The 22,177-nt window shown below is 33.8% G+C and overlaps 1 protein-coding gene across 1 annotated transcript; it reads right to left on the bottom strand.

Annotated features, from left to right (window-relative positions):
* Positions 1-5,511: 5,511 nt before the first annotated feature.
* On the bottom strand, positions 5,512-20,824 carry LOC136034559 (uncharacterized). The gene is made up of 2 exons (XM_065715799.1): positions 20,703-20,824; positions 5,512-6,221 (listed from the first exon to the last, which is right to left on the bottom strand). The coding sequence occupies exons 1-2, from the start codon at positions 20,733-20,735 to the stop codon at positions 5,619-5,621; spliced, it is 636 nt and encodes a 211-aa protein (XP_065571871.1). The 5' UTR covers positions 20,736-20,824; the 3' UTR covers positions 5,512-5,618.
* Positions 20,825-22,177: the final 1,353 nt, after the last annotated feature.

The raw sequence follows: 22,177 nt of genomic DNA, 5'->3' as shown, positions 1-22,177 counted from the left end.
AGAATTAACTTACGTAACAAACTTTTAGATTCTTATATTTTTGTTATGTATATGAGGGCGTTTGTACCCTCATTCATACCTCGCTCTTTGCACTAAATCATAAGTTTTGTCCCAATTCTGTAAGAATTACCCCTGAATAAGAAAGGCCGTAGAATAAATAGTTGAAATTACTAAAAATACTTTAGCATAAAGAGCGAGGTATTTATCTCCTCCTAAATACCTCGCTCTTTATGCTAAAGTATTTTTAGAACCCCTTATATGCGTAATAATCTCTGTTCGTTTTAAGTTTCAATGCTACTCCTTACTTTCAACTGAAAAAACTTTTACATGTTTATTTTTTCATTATTTTTTTTATAGCAATGCTAGAAAATCCTGCGCCCTTTTCATTGAATTTCTCTTCCCCCATGACATATTCCTCCAAGAAAAAATCCTCCCACATAGCCCCCTCCCCTCAACCCCACCCGCTGAACCAAAAAGATCCCCCTGAAAACGTCTGTACACTTCTCAATAACCATTACTGTATGTAAACACTGGTCAAAGTTTGTAACTTGCAGCCCTTCCCCCAGGGACTGTAGGGGAGTAAAGCATAACCAAAGACATAGTTATTATAGTTTTCGACTATGCGGAACAAAATGGCTATCTCAAAATTTTGATACGTTGACTTTGGGAAAAAAATTAGTTTGGGAGGGGGCCTAGGTGCCCTCCAATCTTTTTGCTCACTTAAAAAGGGCATTAGAACTGTTAATTTCCGTTAGAATGAGCCCTCTTGCGACATTCTAGGACCACTTGGTCGATACGATGATCCCTGGGAAAAAGAAAAAAACAAATAAACACGCACCCGGGATCTGTCTTCTGGCAAAAAATACGAAATTCCACATTTTTGTAGATAGGAGCTTGAAATTTTTTATACATGGTTCTCTGATACGCCGAAAGCGATGGTTTGATTTTCGTTATGACTTTTAGGGGGTGTTTCCACCTGTTTTCCAAAATAAGGCAAATTTTCTCAGGCTCGTAACTTTTGATGAGTAAGACTAAATTTGATAAGACTCATATATTCAAAATCATCATGAAAATCCGATTCTTTTGATGTATTTTTTAGCATCAAAATTCTGTTTTTTTTACAGTTTCGTTTACTATTGAGCCGGGTCGCTCCTTACTACAGTTCGGTACCACGAACTGTTTGATTTCGTAAGGTCGTGTTTAATTAAACTTGTGTATAGAGCATTCAGTGAATATTCTCCTAAATCCCTATTTAAGGAAATGTTATCAGACATCTTAAGTCTGATTTCAATTGCTTCTCGAACTACTCGCTTTATGTCTAGATCATTGCTAATAATGGCGGATTCTTCAAAAAGTATTTTGTGGCTAGGATTTTTGAAAACATGGCTGCTTAAAGCAGAATCAAAAGAAACGGAAGTAATATTAGAATTTAGAGCTTTGGTAATAACATCTTTATGTTGTTGTAGGCGTTTCTAGAAATTCTGGTGGGTTCCCCCTACATAGAATTTGTCACAGTCGCATGGTATTTGATAGACTCCTCTTTGGCGAGTAACTGGAGTCTTATCTTTACCAGAATTTAGGAGATTTATGATTTTCAAATTATTCTTAAGTACAACATACAGATTATTTTTTGCGCATACTTTTTTAAGATTTCTAGTAATTTTTGGGATATATGGGAGGTAAATTATGTTTTGGGGCTTATCGGGATTCTCACATGGTAAATTATCGTTGATTTTATGGAAGTGTCATTTTACTCTATGGGTAATTGTATTATTAATAAATAAAAGAGGATACCCATTTCCAAAAAGTATGTCCCTGATAAAGTCTAGTTCAGCTGTGATGAACTGCGATGAAATTGTTTAGAGTCATGAAACTATTGTTAATAGATGCATTTTGACTTTTGAACATCTTTTCTCTCTTGTAAAATTACCGCAAACTCACCATTATGGAATTATTATATGTTTGCACATTAGGGGGGGGGGGGGTAAAGCAGAGTATATATTAAATACAGCAATGGTTAGTTTACGCATTTGATATATGCTATGCTTTACCCCCACCCCCTTGATGTACAAATATATAGCCCAAATTTGCTTCTAAACTATTACAGATTCGCGATTTGAAATATCCGATCAACAAAACCGGAAATGATTGCAATTCTATATGTGTAAATACAGGATATTTGGGCCGGAATAACTCAGTAACGGTGAGTTTGCGGTAGTTTTGCAAGAGAGAAAAGATGTTCCAAAATTCAAAATCCATCTATTAACAATAGTTTCATGACCCTAAACAATTATTCAGGTAATAGGAACATTGACCCTGTGATGTAGGAATAAAAAAAATGTTTAGAGCACGATCGACGAGAGATATTACGACACCTCTTTTAACTTGTGGGGGGTGGTTTGATTCAAAATGTAAATATTTATTGTTCTGTGTTGGTTTTCTGTAAATAGTAAAATTCAGTTCATCTAAGTTACGAATAATTAGAAAATCTTGGAATTGCAATTCCAATTTCTAAGGTAAACTGTAAATTCCTATCATATGTATTAAGGTGATCTAAAAAACCCCTAAGTTCATTTTCCCCATAGTTCCAAAGTGAAATTACGTCATCCATGTAACGTCCCCAAAAGATATGTTTCAAAAAATATGAATTTAATGCCCAATTTTCAATATGCTCTACATAAATATTCGCCAGTAACCCGGAGAGAGGCGCATTTATTGTTGGCCATTTATTTGTTGGTAGAAAGAATTTTGGAATTGGAAATACATTGAATACTTGTTACAAAGTTTAACCAAGGTCATTAAAACGTCGCAATTTAATCCTGTTGCTGAAACTTCTATTAAGTTATAATTTTCATTTATTCTATTTTCTAATAATTTTTCGGATTCTGCTACATTAATATTTGTATACATAGACACAATGTCAAAGCTACTGATAATTATATTTTCTGAAATTTTTACGTTTTTGAGTTTTTCAACTTAATCAACCGAATTACACATATAAGATTTTTGAGAAAAAAGCGAAGGTTTGAAGACTGTAGATAACCATTTTCCAATGTTGGAGGCGGGGGCTTTCGTACAAGCTACAATTGGCCTTAAAGGAATGCCTAGCTTACGTAATTTTGGTAGACCATAAAATTTTGAAATAAAGCTGCCCCGGGGAAAAATTTATTATATAATTGTGGAGTAATTTTACCATTTTGTTTTAGATCTTTTAATTCTTTAATAATTTTGTTAGCACACTGATCAGTATGATCGTGGATTATAGTTTTATATGTATTTTTGTCATTTAGATGTGTATAAATTTTTGTGTCGTAATCTTTCGTATCCATGACGACCAAAGAATTGCTTTTATCTTTTTTAGTTATAGACAGAACCTGTCACAAATAGACCTATGAGATCAGCAGCGAAAAAAGCTAGGCTGGCATTAAAAACGTGTTTTTAAATCATTTTCTTTCATTTCAATGAATTGCTTCGTTTCATCACAATTTATTTATCAGTCTTGGCTGAATTTCGCTGAGGTAAGGATGCTGGTACTGTTTTGAAAAACTGTTCATTTTAGTTTTATTGATTTTATCCTCTTGTAAGTTGTTTTTTCTTATTTGTATTGCTGAGGACGGCCCTTGGACATAGGGCCGAAATATTCATTCTAATTTGTTTCCCACTGTCTTAAAAAAGTTCCCTATTGCTCTTCTTGTTTTTGTTGTTTGTTAGGTTAGATTATATTAGGTTTGATTAGATTAGATTAGTTTTGATTATAAGCCTTTTATATAATGCGTTCTGGGGGACCTAATTTCCAAAATTCTCTGCTGTTGTTTCCATAATTTTGTTGCTAAAGTATTTTATCTTCATCCTACTTAGTTATATTCCTTTAAGATTATTTTGGTCTTAAATTGTAAGGATTTCATTGATATTTCTAAAAATATATATCCATCAGAGCTTATTCTTGAGCCTAGTCATGGCGCTGGTCATGAAGATCATTTCTTAGATTTAAATATTAATATTTGTGATAATAATAAATTAAGTTTTAAAATGTATAATAAAACGGATGATTTTGATTTTGAAGTGATTAGTTTCCCATTCACTGAAAGTAATATACACTCAAATATCACATATTCAGCGTTTTTCTCACAGTTACTTCGTTATGCAAGGATTTGTAGTAATTATATTGATTTTAAAAATAGATGTAAAATCTTAAGCCAAAAATTGATATCAAGAGGTTTTTCTGCAAATAAATTAACTTGGCAATTTAAAAAATTTAGTTTTCATTATAACAAACTTTTAAATAAATATCAAAAGAATTATCTAGAAATACTTAAAGAAATTTTTAACTAATTTCGGAGGTTCGAGAAATGTTGTCACAGCGCCATTTATTTTGAATTGTGTTTCTAATTGAGCAGATTTTTTAAAAAATTAGCCACATGGTAAAGATGAATTCTATAATTGTTTAGTTCATTCAGGTTTTTTGCAATGTGTTAATATTTGTGATTTGGTAAAATTTATAATATTTAGTTTACCTATTGTTGCTAAAGAGAGGGATATATTAACAAGATAAGTTTGTTTTGGTTTTACTTGGTTGTTTTACATTTGCTGGTTTTTTTTTCATAGGCATGTATTTTGGGGGTGATACCTGACGCGGGGATGCCATGGATATTCTGTGGTAGCCACAACACTGTGCTGGGTAGAGAATTTAGAGTGGCGAAACCCTATATAGGCCAGTGTATTCTCCTGATGAGCCCTTATGTTGGGTGTTGCCTCTGAATTATTTGTCTATATTATTTTTTCTATTGTTCGGTAAATGACGACTTATACTTATTGACGACATGACTGCCTGTCCATGGATTATTCTTTATGGTTGATTGTGTGTGGCTATACTGTTTGACCTATGTGATTGTATGGATGAGTAGGGTTAAGGCCTCATTCAAGTGCTGGTCTATATTAATCACTAATTTAGGAAAACAGTCTTCCTTTTCTCCTTCTGTCTTTTTTTTTTTTTTTTTTTTTTTTTGTGTTTGTGCTGTAGCATTGGTGATTTCTCTTTTCATGATAAATTCACTTTTTAAGTGTTGTTGCTATAACAGATAAATGTTTTTTTTTCAGATAAATTGTTTTTTGTAAGCCCCCCCCAAAAAAAAATCATTTTTTACCCCCCCCCCCCCCCCCCCCCTGAAAAAATCCTGGATACGGCCCTGCCCTCCACCATCATTTTCCCATCGACTTTGAGCTCAAATAGCCAATTTATTGGACTCATTATTAAAAACATATGAGTTTGATGCATATATTGTTATTAAATTTATGGTTTTGTACTCATCGCTGATGGCTGATAGTTTTAGACTGGTGGCTGACTTATGGCTTTTCAGGTTTCTCCTGTAAAGGTTCGTATTTTACTTGCTTGTCATTACCTTAAACTATTTGAAAAGACTATTTTAACTTCTGTGCGTTTCTATAGCAGCCTACAGCATATCCACTCTGCCTATTTACTCACTACTCGTCTATGACATTAATTGAAAATCATCACATAAGCTAAATTTTTATTTACAATAATAAAAATTTTTCAGCTGATGTCACAAAACCTTTTTGGAATAATTAATTTAGAGCTTTTAAACGATTCAACCTTAAACTCAATTGAGCTTATCTTTACTAGTGGAATTATATATATATTCATTTTCATCAACTGATAGGGTCACATCCTCCACAACATCTTCCATGGTAATGCCAGACCCTTCTGTTAAGTTGTATAGCTCTTGCAAAACTTCCTCATAGCTACGAAGTACAGGAATAGAGTCATCAATAAAGCTTGATTTTTCAAAATCAACGGAAGTATCGTTTTCCAACTCAACTTTCGTTATATATGCAGTTTTATTGCTGTTTTTTATTGGGTTTACCATCTCCGTTTCATTTGTACTGATATTATCCGATTTAGTTATTATTTTTTCATCGCTATTGTTTCCGGCCATTTTTGGCATTCCTATCATCGATGCAGTGGCGTTTTCAGATTCAACCGCTATTTTGTCTTTGCTAATGTTTGTAGTTATTTTTGGCATATTCATCACTGATGCAGGGGCATTTTCAGAGGTAGCCACTATTATGTCACTACTGTTGGTTTTAATTCTGCTACTAAGTTGATAAGCATAGTCGAACACTTTAGTTATTTCGCTGTCATTAGCTGGCTTGTCTTTGAACTGCTTTTTCTTCTGGCAGTTTATTATATCTGCTTGTAGCACCTGTGGAAATTGAAAAGCATTAAAAGAGCATAATGGTTCACTCTAATTGCCGTTCATACTCCCAGAGAAGTTGATTTATAAGTCTTATCTAAATTTAATCTATCCACAAATCGTCTGTATAAAGACCCAAAGTGCTTATAAGCATTTTTAACCCTGGAAAAAGTAGAAAAAAACAACAAATTTTCGAAGGTAAGTAGGAAAAAGCATTTAGTATGGCTCAGTGACCAAAACGCCCACGGATAATCAAGGCCTGATCTGCCTTCTAAGGTCTACTAAATAAAAAAAAATAATTTTGAACTGAAAGCAAGGAGCGACATTAAAACATAAAGGAACAGAAATTATTCCGTATGTAAAAGGTGTTGCCCCCTCCTCAACGCCTCGCTCTTTACGCTAAAGTTTGACTCTTTCTCACAGCTCCAATTTTTAAAAAACTAAGAAAATTTAGCGTAAAGAGCGAGACGTCAACGAGGGAACAACCCCTTTCATATACAGAATAATTTCTGGTCGTTTTAAGTTTTAATGCCGGTCCTGTCAGTTGAAAAAGTTGTTTTCTATTTAATTTCTGGATATTTTTTAATTAATGTATGTTTTGATTTTAGCTCACCGCAAATGAATAATTAAAACAAAATTTGCATATAGTTTTTATTTGGCTAAATGGCTTTCTCATAGTTTTGATCGGACGATTTTGACAAAAAAAAGGGGTGGGAGAGGACGCCTGGTCGGACTCCAATTATTGGTTGCTTAAAAGGGCAACTAGAACTTCTATTTTTTTATCAACGTTTTTATTAGTAATAAATATAAATAACTTACGAATTAACTTAAGTAATCTATATATGTAAAAATAAGTTGTCTGTGTGTGGATCTGTGTGTGGATCAGGTGACGTCATGTTTGTCCGCATATGACGTCTGAATTATTTCACACTAATACAAAAGAAGAAAAAAACTAAAAAAGGTAAAAACTACAAAAAAACTAAAAAGAAAAAAAAACTAAAAAAGCTAAAAAACTAAAAAAAACTAAAAAAAGGTAAAAATCTAATAACTAAAAAAAAACTGAAAAAAATAAAAAAAGGCAAAAACTACAAAAAAAATAAAAACTAATAAAAAAACTAAAAAAGCTAAAAAACTAAAAAAACTAAAAAAAACTAAAAAAAGGTAAAAAACTAAAAAAAACTAAAAACTAAAAAAGAAAAAAACTAAAAAAAAGGAAAAAACTGAAAAATAAAAGAGAAAAAGAAAACTAAAAAAATATGAATAAATATATATAAAAATAAGTTGTTTGTGGGTTATGTCTGTCTGTCTGTCTGTCGAGTGACGTCGTGTTTGTCCGCATATGACGTCTGAATTATTTCACACTAATACAAAAGAAGAAAAAAAAAACTAAAAAAGGTAAAAACTACAAAAAAAACTAAAAGAAAAAAAATAAAAAAGCTAAAAAACTAAAAAAAACTAAAAAAAGGTAAAAAACTAAAAACTAAAAAAAACTGAAAAAACTAAAAAAAGGCAAAAACTAAAAAAAAACTAAAAACTAATAAAAAAACTAAAAAAGCTAAAAAACTAAAAAAACTAAAAAAACTAAAAAAAGGTAAAAAACAAAAAAAAACTAAAAACTAAAAAAGAAAAAACTAAAAAAAAGGAAAAAACTGAAAAATAAGAGAAAAAGAAAACTAAAAAAATATTAATAAATATAAAAAATATAAATATAAATATAATATAAATTAGCAATCAACAAAGCACCGAGACACAAATGACGACCGGGACACAGGGAGTATAAATGACGACCAGGACATAAGTAAAAAAAAAAAACTAAAAAAACTAAAAAAATGGTAAAAACTACAAAAAAACTAAAAACTAATAAAAAAACTAAAAAATCTAAAAATCTAAATAAACTAAAAAAGAAAAAAAAAGAAAAAAGGAAAAAAATAAAGGAGAAAAACAAAACTAAAAAACGAATGTATATACAGACCGGGACACCGGGATACAAATGACGACCGGGACACAGGGAATATAAATGACGACCGGGACACAGGGACATAACTACAAAGGGGACGCCGGGGTGCACAGGGGGATATATAAATGACGATGGCGACTCAGGGAATGGTCGATTAGCAATCACCATCAACAAAGCTCAAGGGCAATCATTAGAATCATGAGGTATAGATCTGAATACGGATTGTTTTCCCATGGACCATTATATGTTGCATGTTCAAGAGTCGGTAAACCTGACAATCTATTTATATGCACAGACAATGGGACAGCAAAGAATGTTGTATATTCGCAAGTTTTACGTAGTTAAAAACATATATATATATATATATATATATATATATATATATATATATATATATATATATATATATATATATATATATATATATATATATATATATATATATATATATATATATATATATATATATATATATATATATATATATCTATCTATATATATAAAAATAAGTTGTCTGTGTGTGGATCTGTGTGTGGATCAGGTGACGTCATGTTTGTCCGCATATGACGTCTGAATTATTTCACACTAATACAAAAGAAGAAAAAAACTAAAAAAGGTAAAAACTACAAAAAAAAACTAAAAAGAAAAAAAAACTAAAAAAGCTAAAAAACTAAAAAAAAACTAAAAAAGGTAAAAATCTAATAACTAAAAAAAAACTGAAAAAAATAAAAAAAGGCAAAAACTACAAAAAAAATAAAAACTAATAAAAAAACTAAAAAAGCTAAAAAACTAAAAAAACTAAAAAAAACTAAAAAAAGGAAAAAAACTAAAAAAAACTAAAAACTAAAAAAGAAAAAAACTAAAAAAAAGGAAAAAACTGAAAAATAAAAAAGAAAAAGAAAACTAAAAAAATATGAATAAATATATATAAAAATAAGTTGTTTGTGGGTTATGTCTGTCTGTCTGTCTGTCGAGTGACGTCGTGTTTGTCCACATATGACGTCTGAATTATTTCACACTAATACAAAAGAAGAAAAAAAACTAAAAAAGGTAAAAACTACAAAAAAAAACTAAAAAGAAAAAAAAATAAAAAAGCTAAAAAACTAAAAAAAACTAAAAAAAGGTAAAAAACTAAAAACTAAAAAAAACTGAAAAAACTAAAAAAAAGGCAAAAACTAAAAAAAAACTAAAAACTAATAAAAAAACTAAAAAAGCTAAAAAACTAAAAAAACTAAAAAAACTAAAAAAAGGTAAAAACAAAAAAAACTAAAAACTAAAAAAGAAAAAACTAAAAAAAAAGGAAAAAACTGAAAAATAAGAGAAAAAGAAAACTAAAAAAATATTAATAAATATAAAAAATATAAATATAAATATAATATAAATTAGCAATCAACAAAGCACCGAGACACAAATGACGACCGGGACACAGGGAGTATAAATGACGACCAGGACATAAGTAAAAAAAAAAAAAACTAAAAAAACTAAAAAAATGGTAAAAACTACAAAAAAACTAAATACTAATAAAAAAACTAAAAAATCTAAAAATCTAAATAAACTAAAAAAGAAAAAAAAGAAAAAAGGAAAAAAATAAAGGAGAAAAACAAAACTAAAAAACGAATGTATATACAGACCGGGACACCGGGATACAAATGCCGACCGGGACACAGGGAATATAAATGACGACCGGGACACCGGGACACAAGGAATATAAATGACGCCCGGGACACAGGGACATAACTACAAAGGGGACGCCAGGGTGCACAGGGGGATATATAAATGACGATGGCGACTCAGGGAATGGTCGATTAGCAATCACCATCAACAAAGCTCAAGGGCAATCATTAGAATCATGAGGTATAGATCTGAATACGGATTGTTTTCCCATGGACCATTATATGTTGCATGTTCAAGAGTCGGTAAACCTGACAATCTATTTATATGCACAGACAATGGGACAGCAAAGAATGTTGTATATTCGCAAGTTTTACGTAGTTAAAAACATATATATATATATATATATATATATATATATGTATATATATATATATATATATATATATATATATATATATATATATATATATATATCTATATTCACAGGTGGGACATAGGGACACAACTACAATGGCGCGTAACTAATATGGCGCGTAACGACTTACGCGCGCGGGGGGGCTTGGGGGGGGGGCGCGAAGCGCCCCCACCAACTAGGTGTTGGGGTGGCGCGAAGCGCCACCCCAACAGCTTGTGTACTTCTATATTTGTATATTGTTATTATTTATACAAGGGGGTTCACCCCCTCGTCAATACCTCGCTCTTTACACTAAAGCCTAATGTCTGTCCCAATTCCTTAAGAATGACCCTTGAATCACAGAGGCCGTAGAATTAATAGTTGAAATTACTAAAAATACTTTAGCGTAAAGAATGAAGTATTGTGGAGGAGACGAACCCCCTTATATACGTAACTATTTCTGTTTGTTTTGGGTTTTAATGCTGCTCCTTACTTCTTGATGAAAAAAACTTTTATTTATTTATTTTGCCATTGTTCTTTTAAATAATACTAGACAATCCTACAGCCCCTTCATGGAAATTTTCTTCCCTTGTGATAAATTCCAACATGGAAAGACCCTCCCACGTAAGCCAATCTTCTAACCCCCCCCATTAATGTGAAATAGTCCCCCTGAAAACGTCTATACACTTCCAAATAACCATTACTATATGTAAACAATGGTCAAAGTTTGCAACTTGCAGCCCCTCCCCCGAGGACTTTGGGGGATTTAGTCGCCTCGAAAGATATAATTATTAGTTTTTTGACTATGCTGAACAAAAAGAATACCTCAAAATTTTGATCCGGTGACTTTGGGAAAAAATGAGCGTGGGAGGGGGCCTTGGTGCCGTCCAGTTTTTTGGTCACTTAAAAAGGGAACTAGAAATTTTAATTTCCGCTAGAATGACACCTTTCGCAATATTCCAGGATCACTGGGTCGATGCAATCACCCCTGGAAAAAAAAACATCAAATAAACACGCATCCGTGAACTGTCTTCTGGCAAAAATACAAAATTCCACACTTTTGTAGATAGGATCTTGAAACTTCTACAGTGGTGTCCTCTGATATGCTGAATCTGATGGTGTGACTTTTGTTCAGATTCTATGACTTTTAGAGGGTATTTCCCGCTATTTTCTAAAATAAGGCAAATTTTCTCAGGCTTGTAAATTTTTGATGGGTTACTAAACTCGATGAAACTATATTTAGAATGAGCATAAAAATGCATTTCTTTTGATGTAACTATTGGTACCAAAATTCCATTTTTTAGAGTTTCGGTTACTATTGAGCCGGGTCGCTCCATACGTAATCAAGTCGTTCGTCCTTAAAATCAAGTCGTTCGTTGCCACGAACTGTTTGATTTTAGGCGTTTGGATGCCGAAACGACTAAGCAGGTAAAATAAATGGTGAAGAAATTTTCAGTTTCATTTTCAAGAAAGATTCATTTTTTCAGATTTTCAAGAAAGATTCATTTCTGGTGCAATAAAGAGCAAATGATAAGATAGTCTTTAGAGAATTTGGTGGTAGGGGGAGGGGTAGACTTTCTTTTATTTATGGTAATTTGTTTCTATTTAAATTTCAACTTAATTGTCCATTTTGATTGCTGTTAGTGTTAAGTTTGACTTGTTATACGACTTTATTTCTGCCCGTTTTATGCTTAATGCTGCTCATTTCCTGGCAAGGGGGCAGTTGCCTCCCAGTAATGTGGAGAAAAAAATTATATATCCCATGCTCTTTGACTATCCAGATATAGACCCCTCTTTCCCTCCCCCAACAAAAATGCTGGAGATTCGTCCCTGACTGTAGCTAATTTCAAACTCTTTGGTCCTGTAAAATTAAGTTGAGATCAATCCCACTGCTCCTCTATAGGACAAAAGCTATCAAACAGTTCGTGATAATGAACTGTAAGTAAGGAGCGATGCCGCTCAATAGTAACCGAAACTCTAAAAAATGTCTGATATCAATAGATATATCAAAAGAATTTCCTTATTTTGCTGATTTCACACATGTGAGATCAATTAGGTTTAAAATTAATCATCAAAAGCTATGAGCCTGGGAAAATTTGTCTGATTTTTGAAAAAGGGGGAAACACACCCTAAAAGTCAAAAAGTATTAATGAAAGTTATACAATCAGATGCAGCATATCTTACAACCCTGTTGTAGAAGTTTCAGGCTCCCGTCTGCAAAAATGTGGAGTTTTGTGTTTTTTGCCAGAAGGAAGATCACAGATGCGTGTTTGTCTGTTTTTTTCCCCAGAAGTGTTTTGTAAAGTGAAAATATTGGAGGGTAATTATCCCCCTCCCATCCCCTTTTTCCTCAGGGTCGTCCGGTCAAAATTTTGAAATAGTCATTTTGTTCAACATAGTCAAAAATTGTAATAACTATGCCTTTGGAGATAACATAACCCCTCTTAGCCCTTGGGAAAAGGTATGTAAGTACTAAGATTTTCCCTTTGGTAATGAATAGTTTTTTTTATTAGGAAGTATACCGATATTTTCCGGGGGTGAATTTTCCTGGGATACAAAATTTCCCGCGGGTACAAACATTTCATTGTGGGGGTGAATTTTCTACTGAGGGAAATTTCTATGAGGAGGGAAGTTTCCAGGAGATGAAATTTCCAGGTGAAATTCTACGCTGGGGGAGTTTGCCAGAATTCCGGTAAGAAATTTATTTTATTTGTTGTACTATCTAGGGGGAATATTCAGCTATAATAAAATTGTCTGGGGAGAATTTTTCTAGTGGGATGAAAGGGGATATTTTACATGAAAATTACTTTCTTTGGAGGGATTTTCCGTGGGGAAGGAATTTTTCATGGAGGGTGTGCCAGATTTCCGGCCTTATTAAAAAATGATCAACATCAAAACTTAAAACGAACAGAAATTATTATGCACACGATGTGGGTTGCCCCCTGATCAATACATCGCTCTTCATGCTAAATTTTGACTTCTGTTTCAATTATTTAAGAATGGCTCCTTAAACACAAGGGCCGTTTAATAAGAGCAACAAGCTTTTTTAAAAGTTATAAATAACTTTAGCGTAAAGAGTGAGGTATTGAGGAAGGGGTAATCCCCTTCACATACGTAATAATTTCTGTTCGTTTTAAGTTTCGATGTTACTCCTTACTTTCAATTGCAAAAACCTGTTTTTATTTAATCTTTAAAGAGACGTTTTTTTTACTATATAGATTAGGATTGATACTTCAGCTAAAGTTCAAAAAAGCTTAGATATAATGAAACTAGGTAACAAATCTAGATCCGTGCGTTTTGCAAACCAAAACGTTAATAATATTCACATCAAGAGATAAAAATTATATTCAAAATGTATTGTTTTTTTGTAAACATCTTTATAGACTACTATTTTGATAATCTGGCAACGTGAACCTTCTTTTGACTTACCTTGATGCTTAAATGTGAACAGATTCTAAGTTTTATAGCATCTAATGGTACCAAAACTATTAAGAACAGCCTCAGGCAAAGCATATTTAGCCCCCTCCACCAACGCAAAATTTAAAGTCCTCCTGCCTCTTCTCTTTCATTCTCCTACACTACCTGAAAGTCTTGACTCTATCCTCTGGGCCATTCTCTAGACGTTAAAAATATTGTATTTTGATAATCTGGATGTACATAGTCTCTTTTGATTTTCCTATGCCTTCTCCCCCAAGTCACAGCTCAACGTTCACTTGTTAACATTCCCCTTAACGTTCCCTAAAAGTTTCAAGTTGGTACTCAGAGCCGTCCTGGACATGCTTCCAAACAAGTGATTTTAATAATCTAACTGCACGTAGTTCTCTTTTGATACCCTGGCTAATTAACTCTGTATAGGTTATAGGTCCCATATGATGTTATAGTGTAAAACTTTTTGATGTATCAGAGATAAAAAAAATATTTAGCCCCTTTCACTCTTCCCCCCCCCAGGATGAAATTTGAAGTGTTGGTCTAACGAATGATTCCTAAGACCTTATCTATGAGACCTTGTCAGTGAATACTAGTCAACTTACATAGTTTTGGGCCATTGCTCATGGGGCTGGAGGGTTTACGATGACCTATGAGGCATACCTAATAGATCTAACAAAGTTTCAAAACAAAATAACTATCTCAAATTTGGATTCAATATCGTAGGACTTATAGGGATCTGGGTAGCAAAAAGGGCGTGAAAATGGGGCTGGTTGCCCCCAAATCGCCTTTCCATTTCCAATCAAACGAGTCCCCTCTCAAATCTTTATAACCACCCTTACATGAGAACTGACATGCAAAACAAGTTTTCGGCACCTTAATTGCCCTTTTTTAGGCCTGTTTTAGAGCCAGAAAGAGAAACACAGATGTATATTTCAAGGCAATCAGCAAAAAAAGGGTTTTTTGGTTCTTTTACAGACCCATTTCTCTCCTGAAGGGGTTTTTTAAACTAGATTGGTATTTCTAAGAGTGTTGGGATTATTTTAGTTTTAATGGGATTATTTTAGTGTTGATTAAATAAACTGTTGTCAATATTAGAATTTTGATGTCGAAGTTCCTTATCCTTTATAGGGCGAACAACAACTTTTACAATGAATTTAATACTAGTCCAGGTGCCAAGACCTAAGAATGTGACATCTCCATGACACATCTGTTTCACGCAATCTGAAAGCAGTTTATGGTCATATTAAACCCGCTGAATACGATTACAACTGGGAATAGCTACCTCCGAAGGGTGATTGACCCTTAAAAATGACCTGAAATATTAAATATTACTATCTAATGAGTTTTGCTTGTAGCTCATTACATTTTGGTCATTCTAGCTGCAGCTCAACCTTACTGAGCAGAAATGTAAGCCAGTTAGTAACAAAAAATCAAACAGTTCGTGGTAAAGAACTGTAGTAAGGAGCGACCCGGCTCAATAGTAACCAAAACTCTAAAAAATGGAATTATGATACCAATAGTTACATTAAAAGAATCTGATTTTTAAATATATAAGTTTCATCAAGATCAATTATACCCATCGAAAGTTACGAGCCTGGGAAAATTTGCCTTATCTTAGAAAATAGAGGGAAACACCCCCTAAAAATCATATAATCTTAACGAAAATCACACCATCAGATTCAGCGTATCAGAGAACCATACTGTAGAAGTTTCAAGTGCCTATCTACAAGAATGTGGAATTTCGCATTTTTTGCCAGAAGACAGATCACGGATTCGTGTTTATTTGTTTTTTGTTTGTTTTTTTGTTTTTTTTCCCAGGGGTGATCGTATCGACTGAGTGGTCCTAGAATATCGCAAGAGGGCTCATTATAACGGAAACGACAAGTTCTAGTGCCCTTTTCAACTGACCAAAAAATTGGAGGGCACCTAGGCCCCTTCCCACGCTCATTTTCCCCCAAAAAGTCACCTGATCAAAATTCTAAGATAGCCATTTTATTCACCATAGTCGAAAAACCTAATAACTATGTCTTAAGGGACGACTTACTCCCCCGCAGTCCTCGTGGGAGGGGCTGCAAGTTACAAACTTTGACCTCTGTTAAAACAGTTCTTGGTAACGAACTGTAGTAAGGAGCGACCCGGCTCAATAGTAAACGAAACTCTAAAAAACGGAATTTTGATACTAAAAGATACATCAAAAGAATTGGATTTTCATGCTGATTTTAAATATATAAGTTACATCAAATTTAGTCTTTGTCATCAAAAGTTACGAGCCTGAGAAAATTTGCCTTATTTTGGAAAATAGGGGGAAATGCCCCCTAAAACCCATAGAATCTTATGATCTTTTTTCCCAGGGGTCATCGTATCGACCAAGTGGTCCTAGAATGTAGCAAGAGGGCTCATTCTAACGGAAATGAAAAGTTCTAGTGCTCTTTTTAAGTGACCAAAAATCGAAGGGCACCTAGGCCCCCTCCCACGCTCATTTTTTTCCCAAAGTCAACGGATCAAAATTTTGAGATAGCCATTTTGTTCAGAATAGTCAAAAACCATAATAACTATGTCTTTGGGGATGACTTACTCCCCCAAAGTCCCTGGGGGAGGGGCTGCAAATTACAAACTTTGGCCATTGTTTACATACTGTAATGGTTATTGGGAAGTGTACGGACGTTTTCAGGGGGATTCTTTTGGGTTTGGGGGGGGTTAAGGGTAGGGGGCTATGTGGGAGGATATTTTCATGGAGGAATATGTCATGGGGGAAGAGAAATTCAATGAAAAGGGCGCAGGATGTTCTAGCATTACTAAACAAAAATGAAAAAATAAACATGAAAAAGTTTTTTTCAATTGAAAGTAAGGAGTAGCATTAAAACCTAAAACGAAAAGAGATCATTACGCATATAAGAGGTTCTTCTCCTCCTAAATACCTCGCTCTTTATGCTAAAGTATCCTTAGTAATTTTAATAATTTATTCTACGGCTTTTCTGATTCAGGGGTCATTTTTAAGGAATTGGGACAAAACTTAAGCTTTAGTGTAAAGAGCGAGGTATTAACGAGGGGACAAACCCCCTCATATACATAATAAAATTGTAAGAATATAGAAGTTTGTTACGTAAGTTAATTCTTAAGTTACTAATAAAAACGTTCGTTAAAAATTAAAAAGTTCTAGTTGCCTTTTTAAGTAACTGAAAAATTGGAGGAAAACTAGGCCTCCTTCCCCGCCCCTTATTTCTCAAAATCATCAGATCAAAACTAAGAGAAAGACATTTAGCCAAAAAAAAAAGAATTAATATGCAAATTTCACTTTAATAATTTATGTGCGGAGAGCCAAAATCAAACATGCATTAATTCAAAAACGTTCAGAAATTAAATAAAAAAAACTAGTTTTTTTTAACTGAAAGTAAGGAGCAACATTAAAACTTAAAACGAACAGAAATTACTCCGTATATGAAAGGGGCTGTTCCCTTCTCAACGCCCCGCTCTTTACGCTAAAGTTTTTTACTGTTTAATAAAGTAGAATTGAGAGAAAGAGTCAAACTTTAGCGTATGGAGCGGGACGTTGAGAAGGGAACAGCCCCTTTCATACACGGAGTAATTTCTGTTCGTTTTAAGTTTTAATGTCGCTCCTTACTTTCAGTTAAAAAAACTAATTTTTTTATTTAATAAATAATCAAAAATTAAAAAAAAATCACCTTTGTTGACTGAATGTTATTTTTATTTGGCAAATTGAATATAGTGTCAAAATGAGTCTATTGAAAAATCGTTTATAATTGTTATAATGTCTAATTATTTATAATCTACAAATGAACATTATAGCCAGGTTGCCAGATTCTGTATCGTGCACCCACCTATGCCTGAGGGTACAAAAAGGCTGAGGACTGATCCTAGGGTAGTTGACCATGCTGAAAACGAATATCGTAGGGCGCAGGTTTGCCGCTGGGGCGTTTCTGAGATATAGGCCAAAAACGTCAATTTAGCCTATAACTAAGTGTGACAATTCAGGATTTTTATCGCCTACCAATTTTCATCGTCCTAGCGTCCAGAAGCACCATACTCGCCAAAGCGCTGAACCCCACCACCTAACTCCCCCAAAGAGAGCGGATCTAGCCCGGTTACGTCAATCACGTATCTACGACATTTATAAGCGTTTTGCAAGATTCCTGGTTTCGCCATCCAACTCCCCCCAATCTCAACAGATCTAGTCGGGATTTGAAATTAGAGCTCTGAGACACGAGTTCCATCTAAATATCAAACTTCATTAAGATCCGGTCACCCGTTCTTAAGTTAAAAATACCTCGATTTTTCTAATTTTTCCAAATTAACAACCCTCAGCTCCCCCAAAGAGAACGGATCCGTACGAATTATGTCAATCTCGTATCTATAACTTGTGCTTATTCTTCCCATCAAGTTTGATCCCAATCTCTCCACTCTAAGCAGTTTCCAAGATTTCCGGTTTCCAAGATTTCTGTCTCCCCCCTCCAACCTTCTATGTCCTCGGATCCGATTCGAATTGAAAATGGAGCATCTGAGATTCTTCTATACATCAAGTTTCATTAAGATCCGATCACCCATTCGTAAGATACCTCGATTTTCACGTTTTCCAAGAATTCTGATCTCCCCCTTCAACTCCCTTCGATGTCACCGGAACTCGTCAGGATTTAAAATTGGAGTTGTAAAGCAAAATATCCTTCTAGATATCAAATTTCATTAAGATCGGATCACCCGTTCTTAAGTTACAAATACCTCATTTTTTCAAATTTTCCCAAATTGCTCCCCCCCCCCTCAACTCCACCAAAGAGATCGGATCCGATCCAGTTATGTCAGTCACCTATCTTGAACTTGTGCTTACTCTTTCCACCAAGTTTCATCCTGATCTCTCCGCTTTAAGCGCTTTCCAAGATTTCCACCCCCTCCCCCAAATGACACTAGATCCGGTCGGGATTTAAAATGAGAGGTCTCAGTTTCGAGGTCCTTTTAAATATGAAATTTCATTAAGATACGATGACTCTTTCGTAAGTTAAAAATACTTCATTTTTTTAATTTTATAGAATTAACCCTCTCCCCAACTCCCCCAAAGAGAGCAGATCCGCTTTGGTTATGTCAATCCCGTATCTAGGATTTGTGCTTATTTTTCCCACCAAGTTTCATCCCGATCCCTCCACTCTAAGCATTTTCCAAGATTTTAGGTCCCCTACCCCAACTTTTCCTTCACCGGATCCGGTCAGGATTTGAAATAAGAGCTATGAGACATAATATCCTTCCAAATATCAAATTTCACTAAGATTCGATCACTCACTCGTAAATTAAAAATGCCTATTTTTTATTTTTCAGAATTAAGCCTCCCACCCACCACCCCCCAAAGGGAGTGGATCTGTTTCGGTTATGTCAATCACGTATCTAGGACTTATGCTTATTTTTCCTACCAAGTTTCATCCCGATCCCTCCACTCTAAGCGTTTTCCAAGATTTTAGGTTCCCCCTCCAACTCCCCCCAATGACACTGGATCTGGTCGAGATTTAAAGTGAGAGCTCTTAGACATGATATCCTTCCAAACATCCAATTTCATTAAGATCTCATCACCCCTTCGTAAGTTAAAAATACTTCATTTTTCCTTTTTTTGAATTAACCGGCCCCCACTCCCCCCAGATGGTCAAATCGAGAAAAATACTATTTCTAATTTAATTTGGTCCGGTCCCTGATACACCTGACAAATTTTTTGTTCTTAGCTTTCCTGGAAGTGCCTAAAGTAGCAAAACCGGGACAGACCGACAGACCGACAGACCGACAGAATTTGCGATCGCTATGTCACTTGGTTAATACCAAATGCCATAAAAATATTGGTATTATTTCGCTATTTACTCAGCAAGCACTAGTTCGATTATTCTAACATAATTTAACATACTTTACCAGTTCAAATTTGTCATGCCTCCCGGCTTTGTTTATGTTTTTGATTATTATTATTATCATCAAAATCCGTTTTTGTACACGAATATTGGTATTATTTCGCTATTTACTCAGCAAGCACTAGTTCGATTATTCTAACATAATTTAACATACTTTACCAGTTCAAATTTGTCATGCCTCCCGGCTTTGTTTATGTTTTTGATTATTATTATTACTATCAATATCCCTTTTTGTACATGAATCCCCTTTATGCGATCCAAGAATTTGGAAATTCGAATTTGTGTTAAATTCAAAGCTGATAAAAAGTAGTTTTATGGCATAAAGTTCATTGTTTTCAAGACCGTTCTATATACGAATGATGTGCTATCGAATGTTTCTTACAACAAATTACGCTCTTTATTAAAAAAAAAAAATATTACAAAAGTACTACTTTCTTTTAGTTGTACTCTCAAATAAATATATAAAAAGGGACTAAGCAGCAAATAACTTTGCCTGTCGCTAAAAATTAAGTCCTTGACTTCCATGACATTAGTGTACTAATTTTGGTGAGAAATTATGAAAAACTGAATAAAGCTAAATCCCAATAAAGTGTTTTCTGTATAGCTAAGGCTGGAGGTCTCTGATTGATTGGCCTTAGATAAGTACAAAAAATCGATTAAGTATTACAGTCAAATGACGCTCTGATCTTTAAGGTTTTATGGGAAGAAGGCTTGTGTAAAAAGGTGCCACTTCTTATGACCTTTTTTATTTATTTTACTTATATTTTTTAGGATTATTTATCCATCTTATCTTTTAATCTGTTTCGATTATCAGTTTTATTCTGTTCCCTTTGCGTTTCCTCTATCTATTAATTCTAATTTGTATCAGTTTTAAGTTCAAGTTATTTTGCGAATTTATTTCTGCTCGCTTAGAAATTAATTTGACTCGTTACTTTTCTTTGAATTTTTTTTTGAAGACGTTTTATAACTTTGTAAAATTACCAAATGGATTATGTGGGGTATTGCTTATTATATCAGTCTCAATAAATATCTTGAAACTTTTTGTGCTGTTCAAATTTTTCACCATCTCTGTAGTGCTTTGATGGGTCAATACTTCAAAACTAATTAGTCTAGCAGAAAACTAATTAACAGGTTTTGGATTGGGGTAACAAAAACATGAACTGGTATAGGCTACCTAGTGAGTGTAGAGAGAAAATACTTACGAGAACCAACATCATGACAGAGAGTAAAGACATGTTCAGAGCAATTTGATCCACATTCAAAAAGACAACTGAAAAATTTAGAAGATGCTACTGCAATAGTTTTTCACCTTTAATTACCAAATCTAATCACGATTTTGATTTTGCGAATGAATTTTCGAGCAATGTACACCAAAAGCATTCCTAATTAGAAACAAAAGACTATGCTCAGGACATATCTTAAGTAATATACAGAAATTATACGAATAATGCCAAAAAGACAGAAATGGCATCAGAGCATTTCAAGAGGGGGAGAACAACTGGGTCATCTGTCTCGGGCGCAGCTCCTGCAAGGAGGGCTCTGCGGCTGGGGGTACCCACTTTGATCAAATTCTCACTTCGATTTGGCTTTTTTTTTAGCTTCTATTTGAATCAGAAGGGGGATCTTTAATTAATTAATCTTTCTCCGGGTGCCGCCAATCCTAGGAATGGCTTCGGATGGCATAGATCTTTATCCGTTAGGACCCAATGTGCCTAGAACATAACTTCATGCAGGTCGATGAGCTTGAACAGTGACGGCCTGAGATGGGAGGGGGATGATACCGATTATCCTTATACTTTAAAGTACTCTTGCAGTGTAGACTTTTTCTTTTTGCATTTTCAAGCAAATAAGAAGCTAATAAATCCCTTATCCAGCTCTCAAGGGTCCCGATATTGAGCTCCTTGCTGCTTCTTGAACGAACGTGGACTAACTTGAATTAAAAAAATGATAAATCTTTGTTTATGCCATTCATTCTGGGTTCCATTTTGACTATTATTTAAATAATAAACAAAAATATAAACTATTACAGATATAAATCACTACGCTAGGGAAAGTTGTAAATTTTGCCAACGCGTAGCGATTGACAACATAAAAACTCCTAAAGGCATCCTAAATAAATAATAATAATAATAATAAACCTACATAGATGTTCCTGGGAGCATCCTATCCTAATTAAAATAATAATGAAAAACAAAAAAAGAAAAAAGACAATCACCTTCTCTCAAACACCCCCATGGTAACAACTTTCGTCCAAACCATCCCTCATGAAAAATAAAAAACTAGACAAAAACTAGAAAAAATAATTCCCCTTTTAATCTTTTAATCTTTACTCTTTTAATCTTTTTTTACACTGTGGGAGTACTTTACACTCCCTAACGCTTACAGCAAGTGAATTCCATACAGAAAGGCCAAGATACTTAGAAGTAAAACAAGATCTTGCACTATTTGAATGTCCCCAACCAAGTTATCACATCTTCTTGCATCATGCTCATGAACAGAACTTCTAAAACAGTGAAACTCATTAAGAAATTTTGGGACTAGATTATGCACATAACACAACATAGCACTAACATCGCCGCTTGATAGTCCCTTATCTGTCCAGCATTGAGTAGCCTTAAAGACTTAAAGCATGCACTGATGACTTTAACATTTTTTGCGTACTTGCCCAATTATTCTT

Source organism: Artemia franciscana, chromosome 13 (assembly GCF_032884065.1).
Source record: "Artemia franciscana chromosome 13, ASM3288406v1, whole genome shotgun sequence".
NCBI classification, from domain to species: domain Eukaryota; kingdom Metazoa; phylum Arthropoda; class Branchiopoda; order Anostraca; family Artemiidae; genus Artemia; species Artemia franciscana.
Note: the sequence above shows the minus strand (reverse complement) of the source record. Positions and strands in the feature narration are given on the sequence as shown.

What these genes read in the sequence shown, in the direction of transcription:
- LOC136034559 (XM_065715799.1), bottom strand. Translation starts at nt 20,735, where the DNA reads ATGTCTTTACTCTCTGTCATGATGTTGGTTCTC. An exon ending in CTGTCATGATGTTGGTTCTC is followed by an intron (nt 6,222 to 20,702) that starts GTAAGTATTTTC and finishes CAATTTCCACAG; the next exon opens with GTGCTACAAGCAGATATAAT.